The sequence below is a fragment of the Myotis brandtii genome, unplaced genomic scaffold, assembly GCF_000412655.1.
Source record: "Myotis brandtii unplaced genomic scaffold, ASM41265v1 scaffold79, whole genome shotgun sequence".
Taxonomy (NCBI): domain Eukaryota; kingdom Metazoa; phylum Chordata; class Mammalia; order Chiroptera; family Vespertilionidae; genus Myotis; species Myotis brandtii.
Genome location: NW_005371173.1, coordinates 6474733 through 6491199, shown reverse-complemented (window position 1 = coordinate 6491199; position 16467 = coordinate 6474733). Strand labels below are relative to the sequence as shown.

The 16467-nt window shown below is 36.5% G+C and overlaps 1 protein-coding gene across 1 annotated transcript in view; it reads left to right on the top strand.

The window, feature by feature from the left end:
- The window catches only part of DOCK10 (dedicator of cytokinesis 10), a 154204-nt gene that overhangs the window by 55847 nt on the left and 81890 nt on the right, over positions 1 to 16467 (top strand). The window contains exons 9-16 of the mRNA XM_014531135.1: positions 467 to 552; positions 827 to 910; positions 1030 to 1185; positions 5278 to 5499; positions 5704 to 5826; positions 7029 to 7111; positions 12290 to 12412; positions 15092 to 15171. Of these exons, the coding sequence (XP_014386621.1) occupies positions 467 to 552; positions 827 to 910; positions 1030 to 1185; positions 5278 to 5499; positions 5704 to 5826; positions 7029 to 7111; positions 12290 to 12412; positions 15092 to 15171 (957 nt within the window). The remainder of the gene's footprint in view (positions 1 to 466; positions 553 to 826; positions 911 to 1029; positions 1186 to 5277; positions 5500 to 5703; positions 5827 to 7028; positions 7112 to 12289; positions 12413 to 15091; positions 15172 to 16467) is intronic.

Sequence of the window (16467 nt, the reverse complement as noted above, 5' to 3'; positions counted from 1 at the left end):
CAGAAGTGCAAGTATGGTGCTTCTAAATCTACAACTCGAGAGGCCTTGCTCTTTCTTGTGTTTCTGTCATCTCCATGAGGACATTCCTGAGGTAGCCTACTGGCATGGAACAGATATGTGGCAGAGACTTGAAGTGCCCAGTCAGCCCAGTTGAGACTCCTCTTCAGTGGTCAGCAAACTCATTAGTCAACAGAGCCAAATATCAACAGTACAACAATTGAAATTTCTTTTGAGAGCCAAATATTTTAAACTTAAACTATATAGGTAGGTACATTGTTATTAACTTAATTAGGGTACTCATAAGGCTTAGGAAGAGCCACACTCAAGGGGCCAAAGAGCCGCATGGGGCTCTCGAGCCACAGTTTGCCAACCACGGGTCTAACCTAGTTTTGAAATGTCACAGGCTAGAGAAAGGTGTGACTCATTAGTTGTTATTTAATAACCTGTCTTTGTGTATCTTTTCAAGATTCGCTGGATAATTCTATCACATGTGAATGCACACCAGAGGAAACAGATTCTTCAGAGAACAGCCTACATCCAGACTTCACAAAAGTAATAAAGCTGACACATTATCATGCAAATGAATTTGCATTGCTTACTACTTAATGCTTTCATGGAAAAGATGGAAATGCTTTTTTTTAAGGTTTAAGCAAAGAAACACAAAATTCAGAAAATAAAGCATGTTTTTTTTATAAGACTTGCCAAGTGTTAATGGGTGATTTTAAAACTCTGATAATACTAAGGGGGCTACTTCTTGCCATATTGATGGGGCTGGGCTGTAAGTATCTGGCTATTTAGACCGGAGCTAACACAGTATTCTCTGTAGTACCTCACAGAAACTGAAGAGACTGTCAAAGCCACTCGAAACCTGGAGAGGCTAAATCTCTTCTCCATGGATCCAGATATAGAAGTAAGTTGGAATTCCTTCTAAGCCCACATGAAACTTGATCCATACAATTGTGGTTTATACATTTTTTGTGTGTGTGGATGGATTTTTGTGGTGGAGTAAAACTGTCAAAATTTTTCTAGACCTTGAAACTTCAGAAAAAGAATCTTTTAGAACCCGAGTCAGTGATCAAACCATTTGAAGAAAAAGCTGCCAAGAGGATCATGATCATATGTAAAGCTCTCAACTTCAGTCTTCAGGGATGTGTTACGGAGAATGAAAATGATCCGATAACGAATGTAAGTTGCTCTTCTGTTACTTCCTATACCAATTAACCAACAGCACACCACCCCAGTCAAATCTCTTCTGTTCCTAGTCATTCCAAGCACAGACTGCACACCATCTAGTGTAGCAGGGAATGTGACTGACAGCATTTTTACACATGACAAAAATGCACAAGTTCTGAAATGGAATTGTCAATATGCTGCCATAAAATGTTTCTGTTAACTTAAAGAAGAAGCGTCAGAGGGACTATGTTCTAGGATTCTCTCCATTAAATCAGCATAGCTTCTGAGTTTCCTAAGATACTGTGTGTATCTTCTTGTATCTCAAGATGGCTTTTAAATTGACATTTTTATTTTAATAGTTATATGTTTATTTTAATTTGTATTAGAAAGTAATTTAAATGAACATACCAGCCCTGTGATTTCACAGTTATTACTGTCTAAGACAAGGCTAAATAGTGAACCAAGTGAAATAATATCAGGTAAATATTAAATAAATAATAGTACAGATGCTACATGCAAATTGTAGGAAAAAGTGCTTCCCTGATATTTGGAAAATACCACACTGCTCATTAAATCAATACAAGAATCCTTTTTCTACCAAATAGACCCTCTTGAGAGTTCTCCCCGTTCTAGGATGTAGTTCTATGCTAATTGTGAATGTATGTGTGGGAAGAGTGCATTTTGTGAGCATCAACATTACCAAATGTTTCTACAAAGAAGAAAATAAAAATCACTCATAATCCTACCATCAATTTAAAAAGTTGCTATATTGGCATGTTACTTTTTACTATTTTTAATACATTCTTTTCTAATTTCTAATAAATCATCTCTCAGTTGTCATTTTTCACCTCTAAGTAAAAACTTATTTCCAGATCCATGGTAAGGCCCCATTTGCTTTTAGAAGGCAGACACAGCATTACGTTTCCCTACAAATTGTGCACTTCATGCATATACATCTCTTTTTAGATGGAGCCTTATTAGTTGTGATGGTGAGTGGCTGGCAGAAAGGACAAACTCTGGATTTACCCTAAGTGTGAGAGGAGGCGATTCAAAGGTTTATAGTAGTTTATAATGATGCAATCTAATCTGTGTTTCTAAAATATCCATCAGGGGAATGGATTGGAGGAAACAGGAGTTGATAGGGAAGAGAAGCTATGAGGCTACGTCTATAGTACATTTCCTCATTTGGATTAGGGATAGCAAGGAAGGAGAGAAATGGATGGATTTGACTGACGTGTTGTAAGTTGACAGGTTTTTCTGGTAGATTGGATATACAGGAGAAGGGAAAGGAAAATCTCAAGGATGAGTCCTTAGTATTTTCTTTGAGCAGTTCTATGCAGGATGCTGCCATTTACTGCCATTAAGAGGACAAAACTGTAGTAAGAGCAGATTTGGGTGATTTAGGCCAAAAATTCTACTATGGACATGTTAAACCTGACAGGCCTATTGGATAGCCAAACAGAGATATCTATTTAACAGACTCAACACAAGTTTGGAACCAAAGGACTGGTCATGAGCAGACATATCAACTTGGAAGTCTGGTCAAGGCAGTGACCTGGAGGGAATCATCTAGAAATTTCTATGTACGTAGAGAAGAGGCCAACAACCAAACATTTAAATGATGAATAGAGATGTGACCAAAGAAGACTATGAAGGAATGACCATTGAAATAGAGATAAACCAGGAAAGAGTGCATCATGATGCCAAGAAAGAAAGGGTCAGCAATGAGGAGTGGTGCTGAGAGGCTGAGTAACACAAAGCCAAAGAGGAGCCCAGTGGGTGTGGGAACATGGAGGATGTTGGTGGCTATAAGGAGAAACATATGTGGAGTAAAAGTGTTAGGAGGAACAATCAGAACATACTTTTATATTCAGGATTTAAAAAAAACAACACACACACACACACACACACTAGAAACTTGTTTTTCAAAAATACTATTAGAAATATCAGAAAAATTTAACCCAAACCATAATGTCACTTAATCATCTTATTAAAGAAAAATAAATGCTTTTTTTTACTCTAATTAAAATGTCAATTTAGGAACTGAAACGCAAAGATAATGGGCTTTTCTTCCTAGTGCCAAGGACATATGACTCCTTTCCCGTGGATTCCTTTGTTTGTACAAAAAATCATATTCAGAAGCTCATTGTTTGTATTTGGGCCAATCTCTCAAGCAAGAGAACAGGCAGAAGTTCAGAGAGCAGCTTACAGTCTCTCTCACATCTGTCAGCCAGAGGGAGAAGTTGATTTGGAGTGCTCTGTATGTCTGTATAGGTTTAATTTATTTTACAGTTGCCATAAATGTTAAAAAACAAGGAAATTGCTTTTTAAAATATAATGTCATTATGCTTATAAGCAATGTTTGACACAATCAATAAAGCAGCCTCACCTTAACTCAACAGCAGTTTGCTATCGATGGCATTCTTTTTTTTTAATTCTTGCATATTTTTCAATGACACTGTTTTATTAATATAGCTACTTTTAAATTTATTGTTTCAAGTCCATGAACATGTTTTTAAATTAATCAAAATATTGTTTTAAGTTGCTAAAGAACCAACTGCTGCATTTAATGAATGAACTTCTAAAAAACACCCTAAAAAGAACTTTTGCATGAAGAGGAAACTATTTGACAGCATGTAATTTTTTAGTCAGTCATTGAAAACCACATTCAGGTTGATGGTTTTATAGTATAAAATATTTCTTTTAAAATGGGAATTTATTCCAAAAGTCTAAAATAATAAAGCTGCTTCACAGCAGAGCAACATTTAAAATGTCATGTTTTTTATTTTTTTTTATGAAAAGTACAAAATTCTAAACAAAAGAAACCTATGATTTTATTTGTTAGGCTTTGAAGGTGCTTTATTAAACAAATTCTTACTGAAAAGCTAGTGATTCAAAGAGTAAGAATTGACATTTAAGTTGAAAAGCTGGATTTGAAGAAATAAATGAATCACTGTATGAGCTTTAATTTCTGATGGATTATCAATGTAGGTCATTTATTTCCATTTTCTAAGCAGAAATGAAAATCAAAATGCAACAATTCAGGAAAAATAATACGGATTTTTTCCTTTGACCTTCAATGTGTTTATGTTCTTGCCTGAGTAATTTTCATGTGATTTTTTTCATTTTTCAACTCTTGGCAGACTACCATTACCACAAACCAGGAGTTTTTATGAAATAAATTAAATTGGTAAAACATAAAGCTTTCACTTTTTAATTGTATTTTTTTCCAAATTAATTTATTGAATTTCATTTTGTATGTGTCATTCTATTTGTAACAGTAAGGTGGCTGATAAGTATTGGTAATATTAAGGAATTAAATGAAAACCCTCATTATAAGTTAAACCTCATTGTAATTATAAGTTCAAAGAACAAGAAGTATCTATTAAACATTCAGCAAAATCCACAGCATGAGTGAGTCTGTACAATGATGAACCATGTCATAATGTGATTTGTATGTATAACCTGCTTGACCTTAGAATATTGGAAGATACATGATGGGTATCAAATCAAAATGAAGAAGCATAAATATAAGTAAAAATGTTTTTGTGAGCATGTTCTAGCTTTAGAAGCCTGTAATCTATACATATAAAAGGCTAATATTCAAAGTGTCCCCTCGGGAGTTTGACCGGAAGTTTGATTGCTCACTATGACGTGCACTGACCACCAGGGGGTGGCACGGGATGAAAAAAGGCCCTGGCCATCAGCCAGCAGCTGAGGAAGGAAGGTCCTGGCAGGCAGCCAGAAGGCCCCGATTGGCCTTGATTGCCAGCCAGGCCTAGGGACCCTACCCGTGCATGAATTTTGTGCACCGGGCCTCTAGTTACATATATAATTATTCATATACATGTATGTACAAATGGATGTGTGGATGTGTATATATATATACATATACAAAGATTTGTTTCTTTTAGTCCTTGTTTTATTTAATCTGTTCATTTGATGTTTTTCTAATTGAAATGTCACTCTTGAATCTTTTTCCTTTGTCTTCTGTGATACTCTGGTAGCATTAAAAAGTTTTTTTTAGCAGTTTGGGGTTTTGAGGGTGATCTTTTTATTTGTTTGGTTGGTTTTTGTCAAAACCATCGGTTCTCTTTCCTGCAGGTTGAGCCTTTTTTCGTGAGTGTGGCCCTTTACGACCTCAAAGACAGCAGGAAGATTTCAGCTGATTTCCATGTGGACCTGAACCACGCAGCTGTCCGGCAGATGCTCTCAGGGGCCTCCGTGATGCTGGAAAATGGGAACATAGACACGGTCACCCCGCGGCAATTGGAAGAACCTCACGTCAAGGGGTTTCCAGAGGAATGGCTGAAATTTCCAAAGCAGGTTGCACTTTTATTTACACATGGTGGGGCATAAAATGCTGTCCCCCTGTTCTTTCCAATACCCTACACAAGAGGAGCAATTACCCAAATAAAAATTCCCTTAAAGCTGTTCTTTCAAAACAAATGAGATTTTGTAAATGTCTTCAAGGTGGCATCCTACATGCTTACTAGTTTATTAATCCTAACTCTTTTTTTTTGTACATAGGCCATATTCTCTGTAAGCAATCCACATTCTGACATTGTTTTGGTGGCCAAAGTCGAGAAAGTATTAATGGGAAACATTGCAAGTGGTGCAGAACCTTACATTAAGAATCCAGACTCCAACAAGGTAATCCATGATCTTTTCCACACAGCATTTCAATTGATTTCAAGAAATAAAATTGCATTGTCTGATGAATTATCAAGTTTGATAAGTTTAAGTCTCAAAATATTTACTTAGTGCATAAATATTTTCACTAAGGCATTTACTTAGGCATCAGGAAAATTTTAAAGTATATATTCCTGGCTTATGCTTTGTGACCCAGCAGTTTCTGACTTTTGATCATCTATTAGTAGAAATAATTTAAATGTGGATAAAGCTTTAATTCCAAGGATCAAAGTGTTAACAATAATGAAAGTTAGGATTAATCTGACTAAAAACAAGTTAATACAGCCCACTAAGACATTATTAATGCTGATGAGAAACTATGAAAAGGGGGATAGATAATTGCATATCAAATTATAATAGACCTAAGTAAAGAAAGAAAGAATAAAGGACATACAGAAAGTTCTTTGAATGGTGGGAACACAGAATTTTTTTTTCTATGACATTTTCTTTAATAATTGAATGTTACTATTTAGTAGAAAATAAATATAAAAGTCTATATTTTCCACACAAAAGAAATACATTGCGAAAATAATGTTAACCATTGAATTTGAACATATTTGTCCATTTAGGGCAGAATTTAATAGATTTATGAGATTCAGGGTTTGGCAAACTATGGTGTGTGGGCCAAATCCACCCTGCCACCTGTTTTTGTAAATAAAGTTTTATTGAAACACAGTCACACTCATTCATTTATGGATCTTCTATGACTGCTTTTCTGCTAGAGCAGCAGAGATGAGAAGTTGTGACAGAGACCATATGGCCCAATATATTTACTGTATGAACCTTTACAGAACAATTTTGCTGACCTCTGCCATGATAAATAAAAGAAAACATAGCACAGACTGTGAATGTAAATTTGATAACACTTTCCATTCAATATTTTAAGGTTTTTGAAATCAGAAGAAAGGAAAAACTTTGATATTCCAAGACAAGGGTATTTTCTATATTTGAATTTCTAAACTAAAAAAGAAAGACAAATATTATATAGTAGTTTAACACAAAGACTTATCATTTGGCTCTTTAAGAGGTGCATCTGTGGGCCCAGTAAGTCAGAATTCCATTGAGTTTCAATGTAAGATAACATAAAAAATATTTGTTAATATTTTTCATGGGCAGGTGGTAAAGTGATGTTCTAAACCACATATCATTTATTTTTCCCTTAGTGTGCACAAAAGATACTCAAATCCAATAGGCAGTTCTGCAGCAAGTTGGGGAAATACCGCATGCCATTCGCTTGGGCAATGAGGTAGGTTGACAATTGCAACCAACAGAATAGAAATGCATTTGTAGTCAGCATTGGAAGCTTCCGTTTTGAACGCTTCTGTGTTACCTGTTATTTTTAATATACTAACACCTAGAATAATGCTAATGTGTTCATCTTTATAAATTCCTTGAGCTCCTCAGAAATGTGTTTTACAAGACAATCAAGACAACTCATACTAAACTGAGGCCACGACATAGGTACAGTGTTAGCATGACCAGGTATGCTGTGGGTTCTTGGTAGGGTCAAATCAAAGTCATAACTTGTTTAGGGTATAAATTTTATCAAACACCTGACATTATGTCACCCCTGAGAGTTTGGTGTGTATAGAATTCAGATGGACACACTCTGATGTCTTAGGCAGCGGCACATTTTCATCTATGCGTAGAGCACAGGTCTATGTATGGTTGTCTAGAAGAAGCCTTCAGGTTGATCATTTAAACTCTCTTTGATTTTGGTGCTGATTAGCATAGCTACATTTATCAGTACCAGTTGATGCTGATAGCAATGCTGAGTTATATAGACACTGATGATGGAATCATCCTCCTGGAAATATAACCTCTGCATAAAGAACAAAAACAGTTTGTTGGATCTACTCAAACATCCATTATTATTGTCCTCTTCAATCTCTGTGCATCTTTATTAGTACAATAATTTCTTAAAGGAGGAAGAGCCTGGAACAGACATAAGGAAAAAATGGCCAGCAGTGCACAAATCGAATGAACTACAAAATGAGACTGCCTATTAAGTAATCATTTGAATGTTGATAACGCTGTCCCATGGCAGCAATTTTAAAATGCAGAATGAAGTGAGAACTAGTTACTTATGCCATGCTTAGGTCTCCCAGTTCCCAGCGATGAGCAGAACCAGAGTAAACTCACCAATGTTTGTTATAGTTTTGAGGGTGTTACTTAAAGTTGGTACAAGTAAGTGCAGGAAAGAGAAATGTGGGAGTCTGGGCAACAGTAAGCCTATATAGGCTCACACAGTCTCTGGGAATTTGTGTGCTGTAAGTCAGCCTTGCAGTACGGGAGAAGAAGATCAGGCCAAGGAGTCTGACAGAAAGGGTCTAGATCAGGCCACCACTTACAGTTTGTAACTTTGGGCAAGTTTCCTTCCTGATTCTCACGGTCCCCATTTACAGAAGGCAGGGGACAACACTTGCCTCATGGGCAGTAAGCGCAATCTCAGGTGCAGAAGCCCATGGCATAAAGTAGATCATAACTATCACTTGCTCTCCCTTTTCCCTCTCTCTCCTACAGAGACAATTAATACCAGGATAGTCTGCATGAAAAAGCTTCTAGTGAGATATACTGAACCCTCTCTGATAAATATAATGGTTTTTACTTCTGATATGTTTCAAAAGAAAGGATAACTGGCTGTAATTTGCTGGTCAAACTTTTTGACATTGATAAGTATTCTCAGCAGTTCCCACAAGAAAATCCACTGGAGCAACTAGAAACAAAATATCCCTTGGCAAAAGTAAAATATCCTAATATAGCAAAATTACAATGGTGAACGTATTTGCTCTTTAAGGGTCCAGCATTGTTCTGAGGTTTCAGAGGCAGGCATTTTAGAACCAGAGCTGGATTTGAAATCTCAACTCTGTTTACTAGACAAGTGAACTTAAGCAAGTACTTATGGTTTGTCTTTATCTCAGATTTTTTAAAGGAATGTTTTAAAATATATTTTTATTGATTTCAGAGAGGGAGGGAGAGGGGGAGAGAGAGATAGAAACATCAATGATGAGAGAGAATCACTGACTGGCTGCCTTCTGCACATCCTACACTAGGAATCGAGCCTGCAACCCAGGCATGTGCCCTGAACGGGAATCAAACTGTGACTTGGTTCATAAGTTGATGCTCAACCACTGAGCCATGCTGCCCAGGCTAAAGGAATTTTTAAACGATTCTTTTTCAAAAGAGGAAGGAAGGGAGGGAGAGAGAGAAAGAGAAACATCAATGTGAGAGAGAAACATCAACCAGTTGCCTCCTGTATGTGCCCCAACCGGAGATCCAATCTGCACCAGTGTATGTGCTCTGACAGGGAATTGAACCCGCCACCTCTTGGTGTATAAGACAATGCTCAACCAACTGAGCCACTGTGGCCAGGGCTACCTCAGATTTTTTTAAATGTACAATAGAGGAAGGATAATACCAAATTTACTCTTGCAGGAATTAATGAGCATGGGTGTGTACCCAATAAAAGATAGCCATTATTAGAAGTCATTATTCTCATGTGATTATTATGAATTCTCCTGTGGAGATCACACTCACCACAAGTTCCCTTTCTAGTAAATTTGAGGCAGTGAGAAATAAGTAAAAGATTTACCCATCACAGAGCAGTAAGAAGAAGTACCGATCCAACTTTCAAGTTTCTAGTAGCATATGTTGGAAGAAAGACAGATGAAGTTTCTAGGAAGGCTGGCAATGTTACCACTATTAAAGTAATTATGTCTAAGACAGGAAAGCCAACAAAACCACAAGCTCATGCTACATGAATGCCTGATGAGGGGTTTGGTTGTAGGTTAGGGAACAGTATACACCACCAATTTCTGTATATAAATATATGTTTTAGACTTCCATAGACATTATTAGCAACTGAGAAAAATGATTAGCATACATTTCTAAAGGTTTTATGTTATACTACTTGTATCATCTAACCACAAAAATAAGTATCAGATACAATTAAAGAAGATTTTAACTTTATTATATGGAAACTGCTTCCAATAAACATTGAACACTCATTGTTATTCATGTGATTTTGACATAAGCTAATTCCTGACATATTTCAATACCCTACTGATACTGCTAATTCTCTGGCTACTTCTCTTTTCTATTATATTTCTAGATTGTCATTTGTTTCACATTACAGCTTTGAGTGTATCCTAAAACACTTTGGCCCTTAAAATCAACTGTCACTAATCAACTATCACATAGAAGTGACAGTGTAACATATGACCATATTTTTACCCAGATCTAATCGTCTGACCCACTACAAGACACAGATGCTCATTGCTGTGAACATTTTATCTGAAATTCATGTTCTTATCTTTGACACCAGCTGTGGTGCCATTTTACAACAAAAAAAAAACAACCCACAAAACATTTATCCTCCAGTAGGTAGGGTGTTTTACACTCATTGATTCAGGAGAAAATCATTTTGTTAAATGGAACCCTCTCTGTGCATATCACCCTAGAATAATATGTGCCCTAAATCCTTGCCAAGACTGTTTTTTATTTCTTTACTCTGTTTCATGCAATGTTCTAAATGGACCAGTGCACAACACTGAATTTTCTTTAAAATTAAATGAGACTACAGTAAAACATTGTTCTTATATTTATAACTTAGAGAAGGTACACAATGTAATAATATCCCCAACAAATGGTTATTCAACCTCTGTTTGAATCCTTCCAGTGACAAAAAGTCAAGTGCCTCCCACTGTGGTTCTTTCTGTCTTTCTGTAGCTCTGATGATTAGATAAGTCGTTTAAAAAATGTTTAAACTGTTTGACAATCACTTCTATATTTTGTTTTCCATAGCCACAAAAAATATGCCCAATTCTTTCTGTACATTGTGGCATTCATGCTACCTATGAATGAAGCTCTAAGGGACACCTAAGCTTCTTTTTCTTTTGGTTAAACATTGCATTTCCTTCCATCATACCCCAAATGCCATGATTCTGAGACTCTCACATATACTGATCATTGCTCAACTGCGGCAACTGGAACTAGTAGGCACAGTGTCCCAGCCACCCTGAAGCCATCTGTGTAAATGAGACAGTCTGTGTTCTGTTGCCAGTTAGAATATTTATCGAGCAAGGACAGGGTGTTTGGTACTATGCATAACTTCCTGGTGCTGTGCTCCTCATTCTTTTTATAATGTGTCCAATGTAAGTGAGCTATTTCTAGGACAGAACTGTGGATAATAGCAAAAACGAGTTACACAACCCATGTCTATCAATATATTTGCAGAGGCTGGTTAATTAAAAAAAAACAACACTCCTTTCCAAGCTCAGTTAGTCTTCTCTCATGTTGGGAAATATACCATATTTGTTTCAACATGCCACGCACATGAATAAAAGCCCTATATTACATTTAATAAAAATAATTGTCTAGTTAAATATTTTCATTCTGCTTCATTAGTGTTATCTGATAGGAGAGCTTTTCCCCCCTCACTTAGTACTTAACAGATAAAAATTGGAAAAAGATGGAAGGAATCTAAAATACTATTCTGATAAATTTCTGGCACATTTTCTGTATTACTAGACATTAAAGCTCTATGATCAGATGTCCATTTAAATGACCATTTCAGCTTGAACACTGAAATCTTTGGCTAATTTAAAGAGTAATAAAATCATCTAGTCAAGATCTTTAAGCTAGGAGGAATAAAAATGTATCATGTCTTCAACATTAGAGAGAAATCAATTATACATGCATCTAATTTTCTTTGGTAGGCAGAGTATGATGAATGATGAGGAAGAAAAACTAAAGTAAGCTGTGTTGTGTATACTAGTTTGTCAGCAAGTGTTGCCTGACATTACTATATTGTTTGGACAAAAACAATTTATATATTTTAACTAAAATCTGTGTAGTTCCAGTGAAATGGATCAAGAAAGGAAATAAATGACTTCGATTCATGGTAGTATCATTAGTTAGTACAAAATTCTGACTCAGATGTTCTCCATTTTATATCTGTCTCTGTCCTAAAATGTAGGACTTGGGCACATTTATCTCCATGAAAATGTTTCAAGCATCTGGCCCTCGTACCCATGGTCAGGTTCTTATCCCTTTTTTTTATACTTGTAAAACCTAATGGTACGTGACCCTGGCTTGCTCAGGAAATAATGAAGAAGGAATAACATGTTCCTTTCCTTTCACCTTCCTTAGGTTTGAAATGTTACTAAATCATAAATAAATGTAGTTGTAATATGGGTGCTGTCACTTTCGATACTGAGTTGAAAAATAAAAAGTTAAATATAAATGTAGTGTCTAAATGAAACTTTTGTCTGAGAAGTTTTCTTGTATTTTTATTCTCTAAATTTTTTTATAATGAAAGTTTTTCCATTATAAATGGGAAATTAAATTATTTTAATCACCTAAAAACACAACTCTGTAAATAGTATCCAAATACCAACCTAAATAAATATTCTTTTTTTTTCAGATCAGTATTTAAGGACAACCAGGGAAATGTGGACAGAGACTCAAGATTTTCACCATTATATAGACAAGAAAGTAGCAAGATTTCAACCGAGGACCTACTTAAACTAGTGTCAGATTATAGAAGGTAGGACTTGGGCTATACTCTTGAAATTAACATAAATCAACACCATTGCCACTATTGATTTGTAATTTATGTATAAACAATACTTGATTACCTTATTCTCAATGTCCAAATTCCTCCAGAAAGCAGATGGTTTGCCCATGACTTCACATATGCCCAAATGACACCCTCAAGGCTATATTGGCCGAATTATATGGAATGAGTGTGGAACATTAAACTATGTCGGTTATCTATTGCTGTGTAGCAAGTCACCCCAAAACTTAGTGACTTACAATAACATCACTTATTTACTCCTGGTCCATAATTTGAGCATAGGTAGATGAGGGGCAGCAGCTGGGCAAGGTCAACTGAAGCTAGAGGATCTATATTAAGGTGGCTCATTTAATAACTGCCAAGTTGCTATTGGCTGAGTACTCACTGGAGCTGTGGGCTGGAAACTGTGGCTCCTAATCATGGGACTGTCTCCATAGGCTACTATGGTTTTCTCATGGCAGGATTCTAAGCGTAAGTACCCCAAGGGACAGCAGTGATAACTGTCAGCTTCTTAAGACTGGGGCCAAGGAATGCAAAAATGCCATTTTTGTACCATCAAGGGAGCCTAGATTCAAACGAAGGGGACATAGATACCACTAAATGGGAGGAGTGTTAAGGAATTTTAAAACTATGTTTTGAAACTTTACAGAGCAATGCACTGCTGTGAATGCAATGATTTATAATATTTCTTTCAAATGCTTTTGGAAAAAATGATGGAAGTTCGTGCTAAAAAGGGAAAAATATAAAAGCCACATTTTAAAAATGAATCACCATGCATTCACTATCTTATGATGATAAGATCTTTCATGACAAGAAACTTATCTTAAATTGTTAATCCCCCAATACACATAGGATTCTTGTACCCTTTGCCCCTTTCCCAAATGTTAACTCTCTGCCTCTCCCATCTAAAAGTCAACAGTCCACTATGAATTAATTTGGTATATCTAAAACAAAATAACATATTACTATGAAACAGGCATTATTAATATTTTCTGTATCTTCAAGAGAATATGTGCTTCTATTTAACTATTAAGGATGTTTTCCCAATGTTTTGGTTGTCCTGGAAAGTAACTAAACTTGAGAAAGCAAAATAAAAGTGAGTAATAACATCCTAGAGGAGGCCCTGGACCAGTAATACTTATTTATGATGATACTCCTTACATTGGGAGACACCCCCCCTTGACTTAATCAAACTTCCTGATTAAAACCCCTATCATGGCCTTCCCACAGCTACTAAGTGGAAATCAGGAGTGCTTTTTTCTCTTTACTTTCTTGCCAGAGTACTAAAGCATGAAAATTTGAAATGCTGAAAAGGAATGGTCAAAAGATTTGGGGGTAATCTGGTATAAACAGAAGGTATTACTCTAAAAAAAAATCATGTTATCAGCATATAGCAAAGAAAGTTTTCACTGTGGCAGCTAGAGAGCATCTAGAATACCCAATGCCATACTGGTGAAACATTAAATTATCTCATAGACACCTCATACCTATGGCAGTTATTCGCAGTATTGTGCTGATAAATGTTTACCAACGAACACTCTAGTGGGGAAAACTGATTTGTACTGATAGCCAATTTCTATGGTGTAAATTCTCCTACCATTGCTAATTTCAAGCTACCCATGGGGCTTCACCAAATACAGAATTGGGAGGAAATGTGCACACCATTATATAACATTTCCACCATACAGTACACGTAAATAACCTCAAGATTCTGGATCATCTATCTTGTAGTAAAATAATTAGTAAATGATGAATTTTAAATATACTTATTACCTTGGACTTTAATACAATTTGTTTAATGGTAAGTTTACATAATTTCATTTTTAAAAATGGTTGCGTTTAACAATTGGCAGGCAAAATAACTGAAAATTTAACAATCAGCTCTCACAAGCTGGGAAGAGCTGGCTCTGACCTACCACTGTAATTATTCCACCTATCAAAGTCAATTTCCTGAAAGGGAGAGAGCACTTGAAGCTGTTATCAGGCTACTATGGTTTTCACTTTAAAGGAGGTTGGGCGAGAAGGTTTTAGTAGAGAGAGAGGGAAAGAAATGCAAGGACTCAAGAGTCAGGAACCAAGACTCAGAGTGAATGGAGAGCAGGGATAGGCAGGAAGGGAGTGTCTGCATGCATTTACAGGGTGGGAGAAGGCAGAAGAACCAAGATCAGGGAAAGGCTCTTTGTCCTTCTTGACTGTTGGTGAAGAGGAGAAAAGCAGACTCGTCCACTTAGCACTTGTAACAAAGGCCAGTGCTGCTCTCAAGGCTTCTTAAGATTCCTTAAGAAAATGGATTACTGAAACCAGTTCAAATACTAGTAATTTTTGGTACAGAAAACCATATTTACTATTATACTTGTTTAGCCATTTATGTAAATGTTATCAGAAGTAGGTGCAAATAAATTTAAAACAATTTAGGATATCTGTAACTTGACCCCTCCCTGGTTTTTATTTGTAATGGCAATATCACATAAAATTTAGTTTTCAAAATCAAACCAGCTACATAAAGTCATTCACAAGATTGGATGGGGCCCTACTGTTCACCCTTAATCAAAGCTCAGAATTACAGTTGACTTTTTTTTTCTTGACAAGTAGAATAATTCAGTGTGTATGTGTGTGCGTGTGTGTGTGTGTGTTTATATGCTTTCACAGGGCTGACAGAATAAGCAAAATGCAGACCATTCCTGGAAGCCTGGATATTGCTGTTGACAACATTCCTTTGGAGCATCCAAGTATGATGATGATGTCCTAGTTTGCTTGTAGAGTTTTTAATATTTAGTGTTATTTTGGTTAGTTGGTTAGATGGTTGGTTACAAAGATTTGTTTGGTGAGGGTTTTTTCTCAAAGTTTGAGATAAATGGAATTTATTACCTTACAGAAATTTAGGGCTTCTTATTTCTTTATTAAGAAGATAAGTATAGCCCTAACCGGTTTGGCTCAGTGGATAGAGCGTCGGCCTGTGGACTGAAGGGTCCCAGGTTCGATTCCGGTCAAGGGCATGTACCTTGGTTGCGGGCATATCCCCAGTGGGGAGTGTGCAGGAGGCAGCTCAATCGATGTTTCTCTCTCATCGATGTTTCTAGTTCTCTATCCCTCTCCCTTCCTCTCTGTAAAAAAATCAATAAAATATATTTTTTTAAAAAAGAAGATAAGTATAGTAGGACAGTAACTATATTCAGGGTAACTTAATACTTATCTTGTGTACATCATGCACAGAGCAAGGTATTAAATTATATAATTTAATCTCAAACCCCTAAAGGGTTGCAAATGCAGAAAGTCAGATTCAGATAGAATGATAAACTAATAGCCCATAATGAGAGAATCTATATTCATTCTATCTAGTTCCTCAGACTCAAAATACAGGGCTGGTTCTGCTGTCCTGTGCTGTCAGTTACTCTGAGCACCATGCAGAGCCCCCCAGTGGTCATACAGTGATTAGAGCTAACAGTGGTTCTCAACCTTCCTAATGCCGCGACCCTTTAATACAGTTCCTCATGATTGAACATAATTAAAGCATAGTGATTAATCACAAAAACAACATGTAATTATATATGTGTTTTCCAATGGTCTTAGGCGACCCCTGTGAAAGGGTCGTTCGACCCCCAAAGGGGTTGCGACCCACAGGTTGAGAACCACTGCAGACTGTAATTACACAGAGGAAAGCATTCATCTTTTTCAGAATATGGTCAAAGTTCTATTTATGTCAGTGAAATGAAAATTTGAATTTCAGGTGTATAGTAAAGAATTAACTTAAAAATAGCCCTAGCCGGTTTGGCTCAATGGATAGAGCATTGGCCTGCAGACTGGAGGGTCCCAGGCTCAATTCTGGTCAAGGGCACGTATGTACCTTGCAGGCTACCGGCCCTGGTCAAGGGCATGTGGGAGGCAACCAATCGATGTGTCTCTCTCACATTGTGTTTCTGTCTTCCCTCTTCCTTCCACTCTCCCTAAAAATTAATGAAAAAAAAAATATCCTCTGGTGAGGATTAGAAAGAAGGAAGGAAGGGAGGGAGGGAGGGAGGGAAGGA